This window comes from Haematobia irritans, chromosome 5, assembly GCF_050003625.1.
Source record: "Haematobia irritans isolate KBUSLIRL chromosome 5, ASM5000362v1, whole genome shotgun sequence".
NCBI classification, from domain to species: domain Eukaryota; kingdom Metazoa; phylum Arthropoda; class Insecta; order Diptera; family Muscidae; genus Haematobia; species Haematobia irritans.
This window is the reverse complement of record NC_134401.1, coordinates 175,703,450-175,717,287: the sequence shown is the minus strand read 5'-3', so window position 1 is coordinate 175,717,287 and position 13,838 is coordinate 175,703,450. Positions and strand designations below refer to the sequence as shown.

The window sequence follows — 13,838 nt, the reverse complement described above, 5'->3', positions numbered from 1 at the left end:
AAACAAAAATTCTAATAAATAATCTAAATAAGATTACACTCAAATTAATTTCACACTTAAAATAGAAATAAATGTAGGTTGTTTAAGGTAGTTGGATTCGTGAATTACGATACAATATATCCAATAGCCAATTCACATAAGGTTCGAAATCTACTAAAAGTGGATTTTAAGTCTCTTTTTTATAAGGCAAATGACATTTGAAATTTAGTTTAAACGCATTTTGGAAGTGTAATGTGAATGAGGTATAAGAAAGCATTTATTTAAAGCATAATATGATAATGTCATTAAACACAATTATTATGAAATATTTGTGATAAAAAATTCCTAACGGAAAAATCTTCAGAATTACCGTTACATTACATATTCTTTTTGATTTTTTATGTAAGTGCTCGATTATGTGAATAATTATATTAACTACAACTGCCTAAAAATTTGAGAATAACAATTCGAAAATTACCGAGAAGTATTTATTTTTGTCATTACAAGTTAGTCATTATAACTCGCCGCAATGTAATGCAACGTGTAATGACAGCTTTACTCCTGGTAATGTCAATTGTAATGAGATGTGGTTACCTAGTTTTTGCTGGGAAGGATTAAGTTAGACTGTCATTAGATAATCATAGTTTTTTCAGTGTGTACATCCAGAGAAAGAATAGGATCACCACAAACAAGTTTCAAGGTGTTAATTTTGTATGGGAAATATGTTTGTCGGAACCTTGTTATTTTCTCGAAAATTTGTATATCGTTTCGGTAAGAATTTTATGGTTGGCGAGAAAACAACATTTTTGCGGCAAAAATGTTGATGTTCCTATTCCTTCTCTGCGTGTATAAAGAAACTTCTTACTAATGTCGGCAAGGTATAAACAAAAAAGGATTCTAGAATATTATTTTTAATAACATAAAGGTGCAATTGCATTTGTTCTAATTGATGATTTACTCAACACACAAACTTATTTATAGCAATTCCATTTCAAAAGCCAGTCAATCTAGGCAATTAGGAAGCGCTATACCCCATCGCAAAACACTAAATTGGCAACATTCACAAAACAAAAAACTCTTTCCAAAACAAGTAAAGCTCTTATTGGAGGGCTTACTGTTGTTGTTTAGGGAAATTATGATGACTTTCACTACTTCGTAACGTGTGTTAGCGTCCATGTGTGCGTATATGTATTGACAATACTTTTTGCTGAGGTAACTTTTAAGCGTTTCTCCCTAAACGACATACACTCACACATATGCTCGTGGACTCACGCACGTACTCAACAACTCTTGGCTTTGTTTATATGAAGTAGTACTTGGTCGCGTGTACATGTAGGAGAGAATGAATTACTCTGATGCAAGAGGGCAATCGGGCTCAAGTGAAAGAGGGCTTAGTGTAAGTTTTGTGATTTGGCAACTTGGCAAAATAAAAAAAAAAATTAACATGTCGTTGGTGTTGTTTTGATGACCGGTACATGGTATCGATGCGTGGTGTTAGCGATGTTCGATCTCAACGTTGATTCGGTAATGTTGACAACGAAACCAGAAAAGCCGCTGCCAACAGCCACTACGTATTGTTAAGAAGAGGAATTGTGTTTGTTGTTTTATACGAAGAGGAAAATTACTTGAAAATACTTGGGCCAAAGACCCAAGAATAAAGATACGCAGCAAATGCTCCATTTCATGATAAAAATTTGATTTCGTTTAATTAAAATAAAATGTTGGAGTTAATATTAAACGAATTTATTAATTTTATATACAGTAACTTATTCTAAGCCTAATTTGTTAAAATCTCCTCTCCTCTTTGTCATAATCATACGATCAAGTAACAAAGTGGACAAAGTGGTGGATAAATGTTTGATTAACTTTTAAAGGAAATATTGTTCTAATGCAACTTAAGGTTAGCTAAAAAATGTTTATCTATTTTTGCAAAGAATGACAAAAATCTTAAACAAAAGAATAATTATCCAACTAAATATTGTTTTCCCCTCAAACCCTAGGAACAAACGGAAATAACTTTTTGTGATAAAAAATAACAGTATATTCAGGGACATTTGTAAAAACTATTTGTTAATGAACAAATAAAAATTCTGAAGGATATTTAAAAATTTTTCTGAAGGATATTTAGAAAATGTATTTTTCTTAGATTTCGAAGCCATGAATGCCCCATACAAATGCACATCAGTACATATATTGAAGTGTACGTGTACATATAAATGGGCGCATTGAAAAATATACGGATAGATTGATGGGTGGTAATGATGGGCTTGGAGGCACTCAAACTTCCATGTTACCATACCCTCACCACCATCCCACCACCCTTAAGCAGTGAGAAAGAGTCTAAGTAGTCAGTCGTTTACCTTTTATCGATCCACTTGAGTTGTTTTGTCCTGGTGATTGTACATTACTTTGTCCCAAGGTGTTTGCGTGTGCTTCCAGTTTGGATGTGACACTGTTCCACATATCAAACATACGTTGCGTATACATTATATTTGTTTTTTTTTATTTGTTTGTTTGTGTGTGTTCAAGTGGAGGGGGTGTTGAACGAACCAAAAAAACAAAAGAGTTGAGTTTTTAACTTTTTGTTATTGTTGTATTTGTTGTATATTTTTTAAATTTTTGTTGTGTAAAACGTAAGAAAATTGTTTTTCTTTCTTTGATAAATGCGTTTTATGCGCTCGGCGTTATTAGTTTTATTTTGTTTTACTTAATTTAAATTTTTCTTTTTAAGTTTTGTTGTTGTTGGATATATGTAAGGCATGTTTTTTCTATAAATTTATTTTATGTTTTTAGTGTTTGTGTTTTTTGTTTTACTTCTTCTTGATTAACGGCGATGTTGTAGAAAAAATACAACAAATTGTATTTGTTGTATTGTAATATAATATTATTTATTATAATTGTTGATGTTTTTTTTATAAATAAATGCTAAATTCTACGTAATCTTGTTGTTATAATTAAATTTTGTTATTACTATTATTATTGTTGTTGTTGGTTTAAATGAAACATTTGATGTTTGTTGGTTAATTTTTTTCTAGGTTTGTTGTTGTTTTAGTTGAATTTTATTTTATTTGCAGCCTTTTTGGGGGCCCTTTAAACATTGCACTTGTGTTGCTTGGTTGCTTTGTATGAAGATCAATTGATGGGGAGAGTGAATGATTGATAGAGTAGTGAAAGAGAAAGAGAGGAAGGGGGAGGCAGAAGGCTCAGGTTATGTGTGTATTGTTACCGATGAACAAATGATGCCAATTTAGCGCGTAATTTTATCAAATCGAGTTTTTGTTTTCAATGGGAAAGGAGGAGTTTCGTTTTATAACTGATGTGAATTTTTTAATATCACAGTCCACTATTTTGTTGTTGTTGTTATTATTATTATTATTATATTTGTTGTATATAAAATTTAGCTACTTTTCCGGTTTAATTAATTTTCGTATATATATATATATATATATATATATATATATATTCTTTAGTTATAGGTACAATTTTGGTTAAATTTTGTTTAGATATACTATGGTGTATGTATACTTTTTTTTGTTATTTAAAAAATGCTAATTTTGTTGTAATTAATATTCTTTGTTTCCTTTAGGGCTAATTATAAATTTTTTATAATAACTATTATAATAATTATTATTTTTTGTAATTAAGACACTTGTTCTGATTTATATATATAAATTTATTATTACTTTTTTTTTAATTTTCTTAATAGATATTCCTTTAATAATTTTTCTAAATTTTAAAGCCTTTTGTGGTTTAATTTTTCTTTTTCTTTATTTTTTGCCTTTTGTTTTCATCCAACAGAAACATGAGATGAGAAAGAATAATAAAAACAAATTAGATAACTGTCACAATAATCACTTTTCTTCACCAAACTTTAACCGAGAGGAATTAAAATATAGATCTTTAGAAGGAGACGAGTGAATGACGACGCTATTTTTCAGATTTTTTTTAATTGTATTTTGTTGTTATTTGGTAAGCGTGATTTTTTTTCTGTGTTGTTTTTATAGATCCGGCGATTTAGAAAGTTTCAGCTGAATTTTTGGAGGATTTCAATTTGATTTTTCATTAAATCGAAATGCTTTTGTTGTTGGCTATTATTGAGTTTTACTTTTTCGTTATTGCTTTGATCGTTATTTTTTGTTATTCTATTGTTGTTGTTGCTGCTGCTGGTGTTGTTGTTTTTGCTGTTGCTATGGTATGTTGTAATAGTTGTTTTATTGTTTTGATTGTGTGTTGTCGTATTTTTGCACTTGATCACTTTCACTGCGGCCTCAGTTGTACCACTACTACCATCGCTCTTGCTGGTATTCAAAAAATTTTGTTTGTTGGGTTGTAGGTTGATGGTTGTTGTAGTGGTCGCGATACTGTTGCTGCTAGTTGTTTTTGTATTGCCGCTACTGTTGTTGGTGTTATTTGTAATGCTGTTATTGTTGTTGTTGTTATTATTATCATTATTGTTTTGTCGATTTCTCCGCTTTGTTTGATTCCAAATCAAAATATCCAAAAACACGAAAATTTCACGACAATTTATTCCGGAAGACATTTGGTGGAATTCGTAACGTAATAAACTAAAAATTTCTTTGTGTGTGTGTGTATGTGTTTTTTTCTTCTTATTTTTCTTTCTCTCGTTTTATGTCTTTCACTTTCTCATTTATTAGCGTCTGGCTTTTTCATTTCATCATATGTGTTCAGTAGCTTAAAGAAGACAAACGAAATTCCCACACACCCTCCTCTATTCACTTGTGATGATGGACAGATGTTGTTGTTATTGTTTTTTGTTTGCATCCAAAATCTTAGGCCCAATTCAAAGGCCTTAAGTGCCAATATTTTGCTGCATGATTTTTAGTCTTTGACATCGCATTATGATTCGCAACATTCACAAAAGATCCCATTGTATTCACAAGTAATTTCTTTTCCAACAAAAGAAATGAAAACTAATTCACAAAATATTTTTTTAGAAAAATGTGAATTGATTTGTTTCAGCACTAAATTCATAAAAAGGAGAGACGAAAACAATAAAATTAGAAATTTGTGAAACGAGTTTTCTATTTAACCCAAAATCTCTTTAAAATTTGCCAGATTTAAATTCTCAAACCAGTAAAGAAAATCTCTTCATGCTTTCCAAGTGGTTGCAATGGGGATGATCCCTATGCAGTGAAATCAATAAAGGCATCGTAGTCATTACTTCGCAACCCGGGGTGGGTGGTTGCTTTATCCCTCCCCCACTGGGGATGCATATGCCCTCCACTCCCTTCTGCCATCGTCGTGACCATAGTCGATAATCAAGAGAAAAAGCCTGCTGTGCTTTCCCGTATTTCCTTTTTGTTTAATTTGTTTTTTCCTTTTCACCAAGGGTGGAGAATGGAAAAGTTCTATGACCCATTGAGCTTAACAACACTTATGTTTCTTGTGCTGCTTCGGCCTCTGTTCTATGGTTGTTGTCGTTATTGCTGGTCCTGCTAAATGGGAAAACTTTTGCACAGTGCTATGACTCATGGACAAACAATGAACGTTCTTGTGGTAAAAATACTATGGAAAAAGAGTAGACTTCGGAAGATGTACACATTAAAAATAGATCAACATCGAAACCAATTACCTACCACCATCCCATCTCCCATTTGCAAGGATTCCATGAACAAACGTAAAATATTATTCCTCTTTAGCATAATCACATTTAGATTTGACGATTGGGTTTAAGCCCTATTGCAAGAAGACATGGGCGCAACAAAAATCCTTATATCTTCCCATTCTGCACCCAGAGAAGGAATATGAGGTTATCAAAAGCAAAATGTTATTTTTGGAAGTGAACACGAAATAAGTTTGTCGCAACCATGTTATTTGCTCGGGCATTATGTATCGCATTTCGACAACCATTTCGTTTGGCGAGAAAACATTGTTTTAGCAAAAAAGTTCCATTTTTCCCATTCAAAAATAAAATTTTGCTTTAGGGGCTCATCATACTCTTTCTCTGTGTGTGCGAACTTCTCGAAACTGACCGAACCTGACCACTGTTGGAAAAAATCTCTCACATAAATGTGAGAAACGACGACCCTCTGCATACTCTTTATTTAATCCATAAATATCATATTTTCCTTGCATTAAAAACGAATGGCTTTGCTTCGACAAAATTCGTCTTTGACGAAGGACACCACTTTTAATGATGTGTACACCAAGTTCAATAAAGACGAAGACTTTCAACTTTGTACTTAATGAAGACTCCATGTGTAGCAAAGAACCCTAGGTCTATTTAATCGAATTTTGGTCAAGATTCCCCTAATCAACAAATTCAACTTTTTATTTTTTGGGAACCAAGTCAAATTGATTAATCGAACTTGATCGTTTGTCAAAAGAAACAAGTCGACTTTTTATAATGAGCAAATCGATTAATCGACTTTTGAAATCGAAAATCGAAATGACGATATTGGGAGAGTAATGTGATTTAGATCTTTTGGTCCCAACAACACATAAAAAAGTCAAAAGTCGCGGATGAAAATGTCGGCTTTTCAATAATAGTGGAAAAAGTCGATTCTTATAAAAATTGTTTTTTCCAAACGTTGAAAACGTTTTGCTTTTCATAATAATGCACTTTTTTCACTAACCCAATGAAGACAGTTAATGATTGCTATGGAATTTGCCCACTGCCGCTGTGTATGTCAAAGAAGCCGTTGTCAAAAGTCTATTTTGATAAAAATTATTTTGAAAATTCTCATTTTTGATTGTCATTACAATTCCAAATGTCAATATGGCTTTTTTCCACTAACCCAATGAAAACAGTTAATGATTGCTATGCAATTTTCATTCCCTATAGTCACTGTGCATGTCAAAGAAGCCATTGTCCATCTCAAAGAAATGTTTTTATATGTATATTTCATCGATTTAATTTTCCAGATGAAATTTGATGAAATAGCAACACATGTTCCATTATTTTTTTTTATTTTTCTCTTTTTTTTGTGAGGAAAAAGTGGTCATAATATACACAACTTCCTGTATCGATGCCTTCATACAACACCCAAAACACTGTGATGTTTTGCATACCACATTGAAGCTGCCACTGCTGCATACCGGTATCCATCCAATAACCGATTCCTACATCCAAACACACACGGATGGTTGGTTGGTTGGATTGGATACATACCTCGGCTACGCGGCCATTCATTCATTCCCATGTACCGACTGACTTACATTATGAAATATAAATAACTACAGCATGGTTTAGTGCGGCATGACAACGGTAATGGGGCGTTGTGGTGGGGGGGGGGGGGGGGTTGCTGAAAATTGGTGGCAGTGTTGTCGGCATGGAAAACTGTTATACACAAGTTTTGGTTATGCGCCCCGCTACAAAAGCCTGCATACGTCATCATTGATTTTTTCCCTCTTTGGTTTAGTCTATTAGTTCATCCCTCTCTTCGTGTTAATGCAGTGGTGGCAAAAACAACATTTTCAATAGGAGACACCCATCGTATTTCGTCCTTACATTGAGCTAAGAGTAATTCGAAAATTCAAGCAACTGAAAAATTACAGAGAAAATCTTCTCAAAGTAAGAGTAAATGAGGAAGTAGAGAGAAAGATAAATGGCTACAATGGGCCTAAGCTTTATCGTAAAGATTTCCTCCTCGTAAGGGAGACAGACAGTAATGGAGATGCAATTGCTTAAAAACTAATGCAAATTCTTAAAGTCTGCCGAGTTCGAAAGCCTCAATACTCCCTTTTCTCAGTGTACATATAATATTAGATTTGATTTTGTTATGTTTATTTGATATGTTTATTTGTTTATGTTTCTTTTTAATTTATAGATGCATTTTAATGGATTCCTGCCTATCGATATAGAGAAGTGTTTTCATACTAGATAAATCGATTTTGAAAGAAGATATACCTGTCATACGCTTGTTCATGACTTCAATAGCCACTGAAAGCTGATGGGACTTTGTATTTTACAAATTCTATTTGAAAATCACAAGCAGACTATATCGAAGATCAAGAAAAGTCGAATTTGGAATCTCTATCAAAACTGGTTACAAATTTTTATTCTTATGGATTTATAATTAGACATTCAACTTGGCCCTGGGCATGGCTAAAGAGCTAAAAATCTCAACGGCGATTAAATGCTGACAATAATTTCGAGTATAAGAATGAAATCGGCAATAAAAGGGCAGTCCATTATTTTTGAGATGCAAAATGGAATAAGGTTACACTCATTGGTAAGGAAAACTTTCCTCTTTATTTCTCATGGGATGTTCTTCACAAATATTAATGTATTAACTCATAAAATAATATAGTCAATAATTTTTCAATTCAAATTACTCGTTCAGTTAGCATTTTCCCAGCAAAAACTCTCATTACCAGGTAATGTTTTTTTTTTTGTTATGTTAAATGTTAATTTAATTTTTTGCTGCATGTATTGTCTCATCCCTAACGTTGTGTTAGCAGATGTTGACTAGTTACTGAGTAGCTGTAAATTCTTTAATTAATTTGTTTAATTTTTATTTATTTATTTATATATATATTTTTTTATTTAGTTTTTATTTAGTTTGTATTATGTTATATCATGTTTTTTATTTATTTTATTGAGTCTCTTTACTAGCTTTTTATGGTAGTATTGCTGTCTTACTCATATATTCATGTTTTTTCTTACTTTTTTATTTTTTTTTTATTGTTCTTATTTTTTAATTTATTAAATTGATAATTTAATTTATATTTTTTAATAGTTTTTTTCCTAATTTTCATAATTTTTTTGTTAATTGTTTTAATTAATGTGTATTTGTTTGTTTCAAATTCTGTTTAGTCACTTATTGATACTATTTTTGTTATTAATTTCTAGTTTTTAAACGCATAATTTTTATAATTTGTAATTATTGCTATGTTTGTGTAGTTTTGGAATCCGTATATGGCTTTGCGGCTTGGATTCCCCAAGAAAATAAATAAAAAAAATAATCTTGGAGGTAACTAATGGCGATATGGTAGGGAAAAAGGTGCAACATTTTCGAAATTTATTGCAAACTATCAAGGACACTGTCATAGCTTTTCGGTGCTGTATCCTGTACAATATTATGAATTAACAATAATTTTGGAATGACGCTAACATTTTGGCGAAAATACAATGAGGTAAAAAAAGGTTGTGAAATACCAAGGTAACATATTTTTGCGAAACGAAATATTTACTATTACATCGAAATCAGGTTTGTTTAGGGCATGTCCTATAAGGAAAGTACTTCTCTGCAGTTACCAGGAGTTAAATGAACGCATGGACGAGATATGAACAATCAATAAAGTTTGCGAGAAATAAACAACAAATGTATTCGCTTAGTGGCAGTACTCATGAAAATCTTATGTATGGTAACATAAGTCATTATTTCCAAGCATTCGATATTGCTGGGGAACAGTGTTGTGAGTATTGGGTATATTTCGTCCAAATTGGTTGGGGACGCAATTTTGGAGTTAGGGACTTGGTGCGGAATTTAAAAAATTTGGGAGTCTTTTCGGTTCAGCATGGTAAGTCAAGTTTACAGGATGTTTTCTCTACATTACCAAAAAGGAAGCACATCGAATCGTCAAACTTTGAAAACGAAAACTTTTCTCCTCTATTTTTACGGATCAAATGGAGCATTTTCAATAGAAAAGGATTTTATTTTGGGACCCAAGCGCTAATTTATAATTTTACTCAACTTGGTTAAGGCATTTTTTAAAAATTGTGAAATCATTTCGCTAGGACTCGAATCTAACTGTTGCCCCCTCATCACTGATTTGAACATAATACGTCATATATAGAAACGATGAAGATATTATTATTTGAGTGTTTAGAAGTAAATGTTTTCTTTCATGGTGATGACAAAACTCCTACTCGAAATCTTGATCTTATTGCAGCTCGCAAGCTGATGTAATAAAACTTGTATATTATTTTAAATTTGTAAATTATTACTGATTTTCTACTGAAGAGCGTATTTCTTATTTTTTTTTCCAGGAAAACTGGTCAAAAGTTTATTGGGGAGTTTTGTGAGGAATTTTAATCTAAATTGGGGTATTTTATCTATAATCTCTGTTGGTTTCCTATGAGCTACAGCCTTCTCTCAGAGAAAAGTCAACGAAACTATCTGTAGCCAATGTAACTTAGTTCATGAAAATTAGTTGATTTTGCTTAAATTTTGTCAAGTAAAAAAATTGGCATTACATTATTATTTAGTTTTTGCTTACTTTAATAACATCAACTGAATATGATAAAAATGTTCTATACAGATGAATTGAACAATTTTAGAATTTTTGATTCCAGTTTTGCTTTCAAAATATGAAATTTTCCTCAACAACAGAATAAATTTAATATTTTTAAATAAATTCTCTTCAATTTGACAAAACGTATTAACATAAATTAATTGTATCATTGTTGCCATAAGCAAAATATTTTAGTTACATGTTTCTAAAATAAGCCTATATTTTCATTCACAGCAAGATCACTTTATTCTGACTACATCTATATGGGGGGAATTTATGCCCCCATAATATTTAAAAAGAATTTTTTGTTCATTTTATTATTGTTGTTGTTTATTGTCCAAACATCCAATAACGAAAATTAATCTTCCAAGAATTCTCAGTTGGTATAAAAGGATTTCAGTCTAAAATCTTCTATTCCCAAATTTATATATTTGATCTCAATTTGAGGTTTATTACAAATAAAATATTTCGTAAATCCTCGAGAGACATTCAACCTCCAAAAAGATTCCTAATCCATTCCTTGTAAATATCCAAAACAAAAAAAAAAACCATCTATCAAATAATGGCAATAAGACTAGGAATTTTTCATTCACAAGGCATTAGCCAATTTGCGTGAGGTGAGGTTCATTAGAGTTTTCCAATTATTTGGGGCATGGGGATAACAGCATTTACTTCAGTAATGCTTGGCTGATTGTGCGGCGGCAAAGAAGTTTGGCTCATTGCACATCGCAAAACGGTAAAAAAAAATTATCTGATGTCTATGGTGTGCGGCCTGCGTGTGAATATTCCGCACATAAACATTAACGACAACAAAAAAAATTTGCTCCAGTGAACTTTGTGAGCCATTCAAGAAGTTAGAGTGTCTTCTTTTGACTGTGTGTATGTTTGTGTCTTAAGCATGGAAAGAACACACAAAGCACGAACTAAAAAGAAACTGTAATAATTTTCCGTTAGATGGAAAATCAGGAAAAAAACAACGAAAAAAAATTACGGTGAGAAATGCGCTTGCGCTTTGGCTTTGAGAAGAGCAGTAGGTTTGCATGTAATGAACATCAGCAATGTAGTTGTAGAACAGAACCCCATCACCAACAGCATGAAGACGAACATCAGCAACAACGGCAAAAAAAGAACTGTTATTTTTTGTTTTTCAAAACAACTAGCAATGAGCGCCCACGTCTACATTGGCAGAGAATCAGGGAAGACATAGCACATCGCTGGTCTCCGACACCGTTACGCTAGCAGAACTAAGCTCCCCATCTTCTAGGGGGACCGACCGACTAACTGAGACTAGCCGAGTAGCTGTATGTTTGGCTGGCACAGTGAGAGATGGTTTGCCTACCCATTTGTTTGTAAGTGAGTGTGTGTACGATTGTGTAGTCAGAACCGATAGTCGTTCGTTGACGCCGAAAAAGACCAATGACCTATGCTGAGTTAAGGTACTTGTTCTACTAACAGTAGAACACAACTACTCGCACACACACATCCCCGTAGACTCACTTTTACACAGGCACAGATACCAAGCGAATACATCATAGAACACAAATCATAATAATAATAACACTGTTTGTCTATTTGTTTTTGTCTCCAACTCTACGACGACGGTGTTGTTCGTCCGTTAGTCGGTCTTTCGGTCGGTCGGTCGGTCACTTTGTCGTTCGGTGGCATGTGGCAGGAAGGCTGGTACTCTTCTCATTCAAATGATTGTGTGTGCTCACATGCTTTTTTGCCACTCGTGTGACGAAGAGCACTAGCCAAGTGGGGTAAGGGGGTGGCAACGAGAGCTCTGGGGTTTTTGGGGAGCCTAAGGAGTGTGGGGAGTATTATTTTCTAATAGTTTTGTTTCATTTCATTTTTGTTTCTAATTTTCATATAAGCTAAAGCACACAGAGAAAGAGCCGCTATCAGATATGTATGTATGTCCATATCTTGTATGTAATCATACATGCATATCAAAATAGGTGTGTGTGTGTGCGTGGATGTATGGGGCTATGAACGAAATTTCCAAAGTGTATGCCTGAAAATACATCGCCAACCACCATCGTTTAGAATAAACTTTAACAAACATTAAAAATGCACTTAGAGCTTTATTTATAATTCTATTTAGGTATAAATAGCTATCTATGTATGTGTGCATATGCATGTATGCGAGAAGTCAGTAAGTCCAATTTACATGATCCATGGGGCAAACTGCAGTTTTAAAGAGATTTTGGGACAAAAAAAAAAGAAAACAATATTATGATCCAAAGGATTTTATCCACAAGAAACCAAATAGAGAAAATATTTAATAGTCTCTGATAGGAATTTGTAACAATTAGTACTAGTTTCGCATTATTTTATTTAATTAAGCTTTCAACTTTAAGTTTTCCATAAATATCCAATATACGATTTGTGGAGTTTGATAATTATCAAAATATTTCACTTTATTCCATTTAGGTGATTGGTTAGTTGAAATTAATTTCCAAGTATTTTTTCACTAATTTCTTTTATTTTTATTTGGTGGAAAAATCGAATTTTTATCTTTATCCAAAATCTATTGCACTTTTATTTGTATTTTGTCACATTTGGTAAATTGTTGTTTTCAAAGCTGACGTTTCTATTGATCATTGCAGATTTGCTGCAATTTTCATTTCCGTTTCCGTGCGCTTTGAATTTTGTTTTGTTTTCTAATTTTCCCCAATGAAAGCACAAAAAGGAAGTTGAAATTCTTTTTTGTTGTTTTTTTTTTCTTGTGATTTATTTTCTGATAAAATTTCTTCCATTTTCTATTTTCACATGTTTCTTTCTTTTTTCCACTCTTCTTCTAATCATCCGTCCACTATTGGGGGAAGGAATTACGTCACTTCCGTCATGCACCACTATGTTGTTTGTTGTTTTTGTTGCTGTGGCAAATTCTTGGTAGACCCTTTCCCCCAATACGATACACCAAAATAAGAAATATTTTCCATACACTTCATTGGGAAATTTCAGATTTTCCAAAAACAAAAAAATATAAAAAAAAATACCGAAGAAACCAATTCGAATAACAACGAACCGTTGATGACTTTGTGTTGCAAATCAAGTTTGTACCGTGTGCACTTTTGGTGTTGTTGTAAATTAGAAACAGTCCGTTTTAAGGCGACATTAGTGATGAATTAATTAAAACCGTTAGATTTTCCGTTTTATGATGCTTTGCGAGCGGGCATGCATCCCATAGACACATACTGCATGGAGAGAATTAGTGATGGTTGTTATGGTGCCGCTCGAGTAGTGATGTTGCGAACGATGATGTTTGTGATGACGATGATAATGATGGTGACAAAGATAGTGGCTTTTTTGGTGTGGTGGTGGTGCGGCGGCGGCGGCGATTGTTGGCGGCGGTGGTGGCCCGACAAGTAGAAGAAGAAGAAACGCGGTCTAGTGTAACACAAAACAACATAACCGCGATACGCTCAATACGAAGTGTAGCCAAAGACTGCCTCAAAATGTTATCGAGTTCGTTGTATTCCATCCATCTAGCCAGCGAGCCTCAGCCAGCCCATTCATCCATCCTCAACATTGTTGGCTATTAGTTTGGGTTGCTTTGTTGGTTGGCTCGTAGCTTTCGTTGCTGACTGCCAGAGAGTCGCTGCTGCCTGCTCGGTGGATGACAGACAGACAAACAAACATGGAATCATTGTAGG

General features: G+C 33.1%; 2 protein-coding genes across 3 annotated transcripts in view; both read right to left on the bottom strand.

Annotated features, from left to right (window-relative positions):
• The window catches only part of Hr3 (nuclear hormone receptor 3 ROR-beta), a 42,831-nt gene extending 39,997 nt beyond the window's left edge, over window positions 1–2,834 (bottom strand). Inside the window, exon 1 of the mRNA XM_075313879.1 lies at window positions 2,340–2,834. Coding sequence (XP_075169994.1) covers window positions 2,340–2,466 — 127 coding nt within the window. The 5' untranslated portion in view covers window positions 2,467–2,834. The remainder of the gene's footprint in view (window positions 1–2,339) is intronic.
• LOC142241982 (uncharacterized) lies at window positions 2,471–13,334 on the bottom strand. Of its 2 annotated transcripts, none has more exons than XM_075313880.1 (2): window positions 13,211–13,334; window positions 2,471–4,961 (listed from the first exon to the last, which is right to left on the bottom strand). In XM_075313880.1, exon 2 carries the CDS (start codon window positions 4,517–4,519, stop codon window positions 4,004–4,006), a length of 516 nt encoding a protein of 171 aa, XP_075169995.1. In that variant the 5' UTR covers window positions 4,520–4,961; window positions 13,211–13,334; the 3' UTR covers window positions 2,471–4,003. The 2 variants fall into 2 exon arrangements, with proteins under 2 accessions (XP_075169995.1, XP_075169996.1); XM_075313881.1 differs by having other exon boundaries at window positions 13,246–13,329.
• Between the last annotated feature and the right edge of the window lie 504 nt (window positions 13,335–13,838).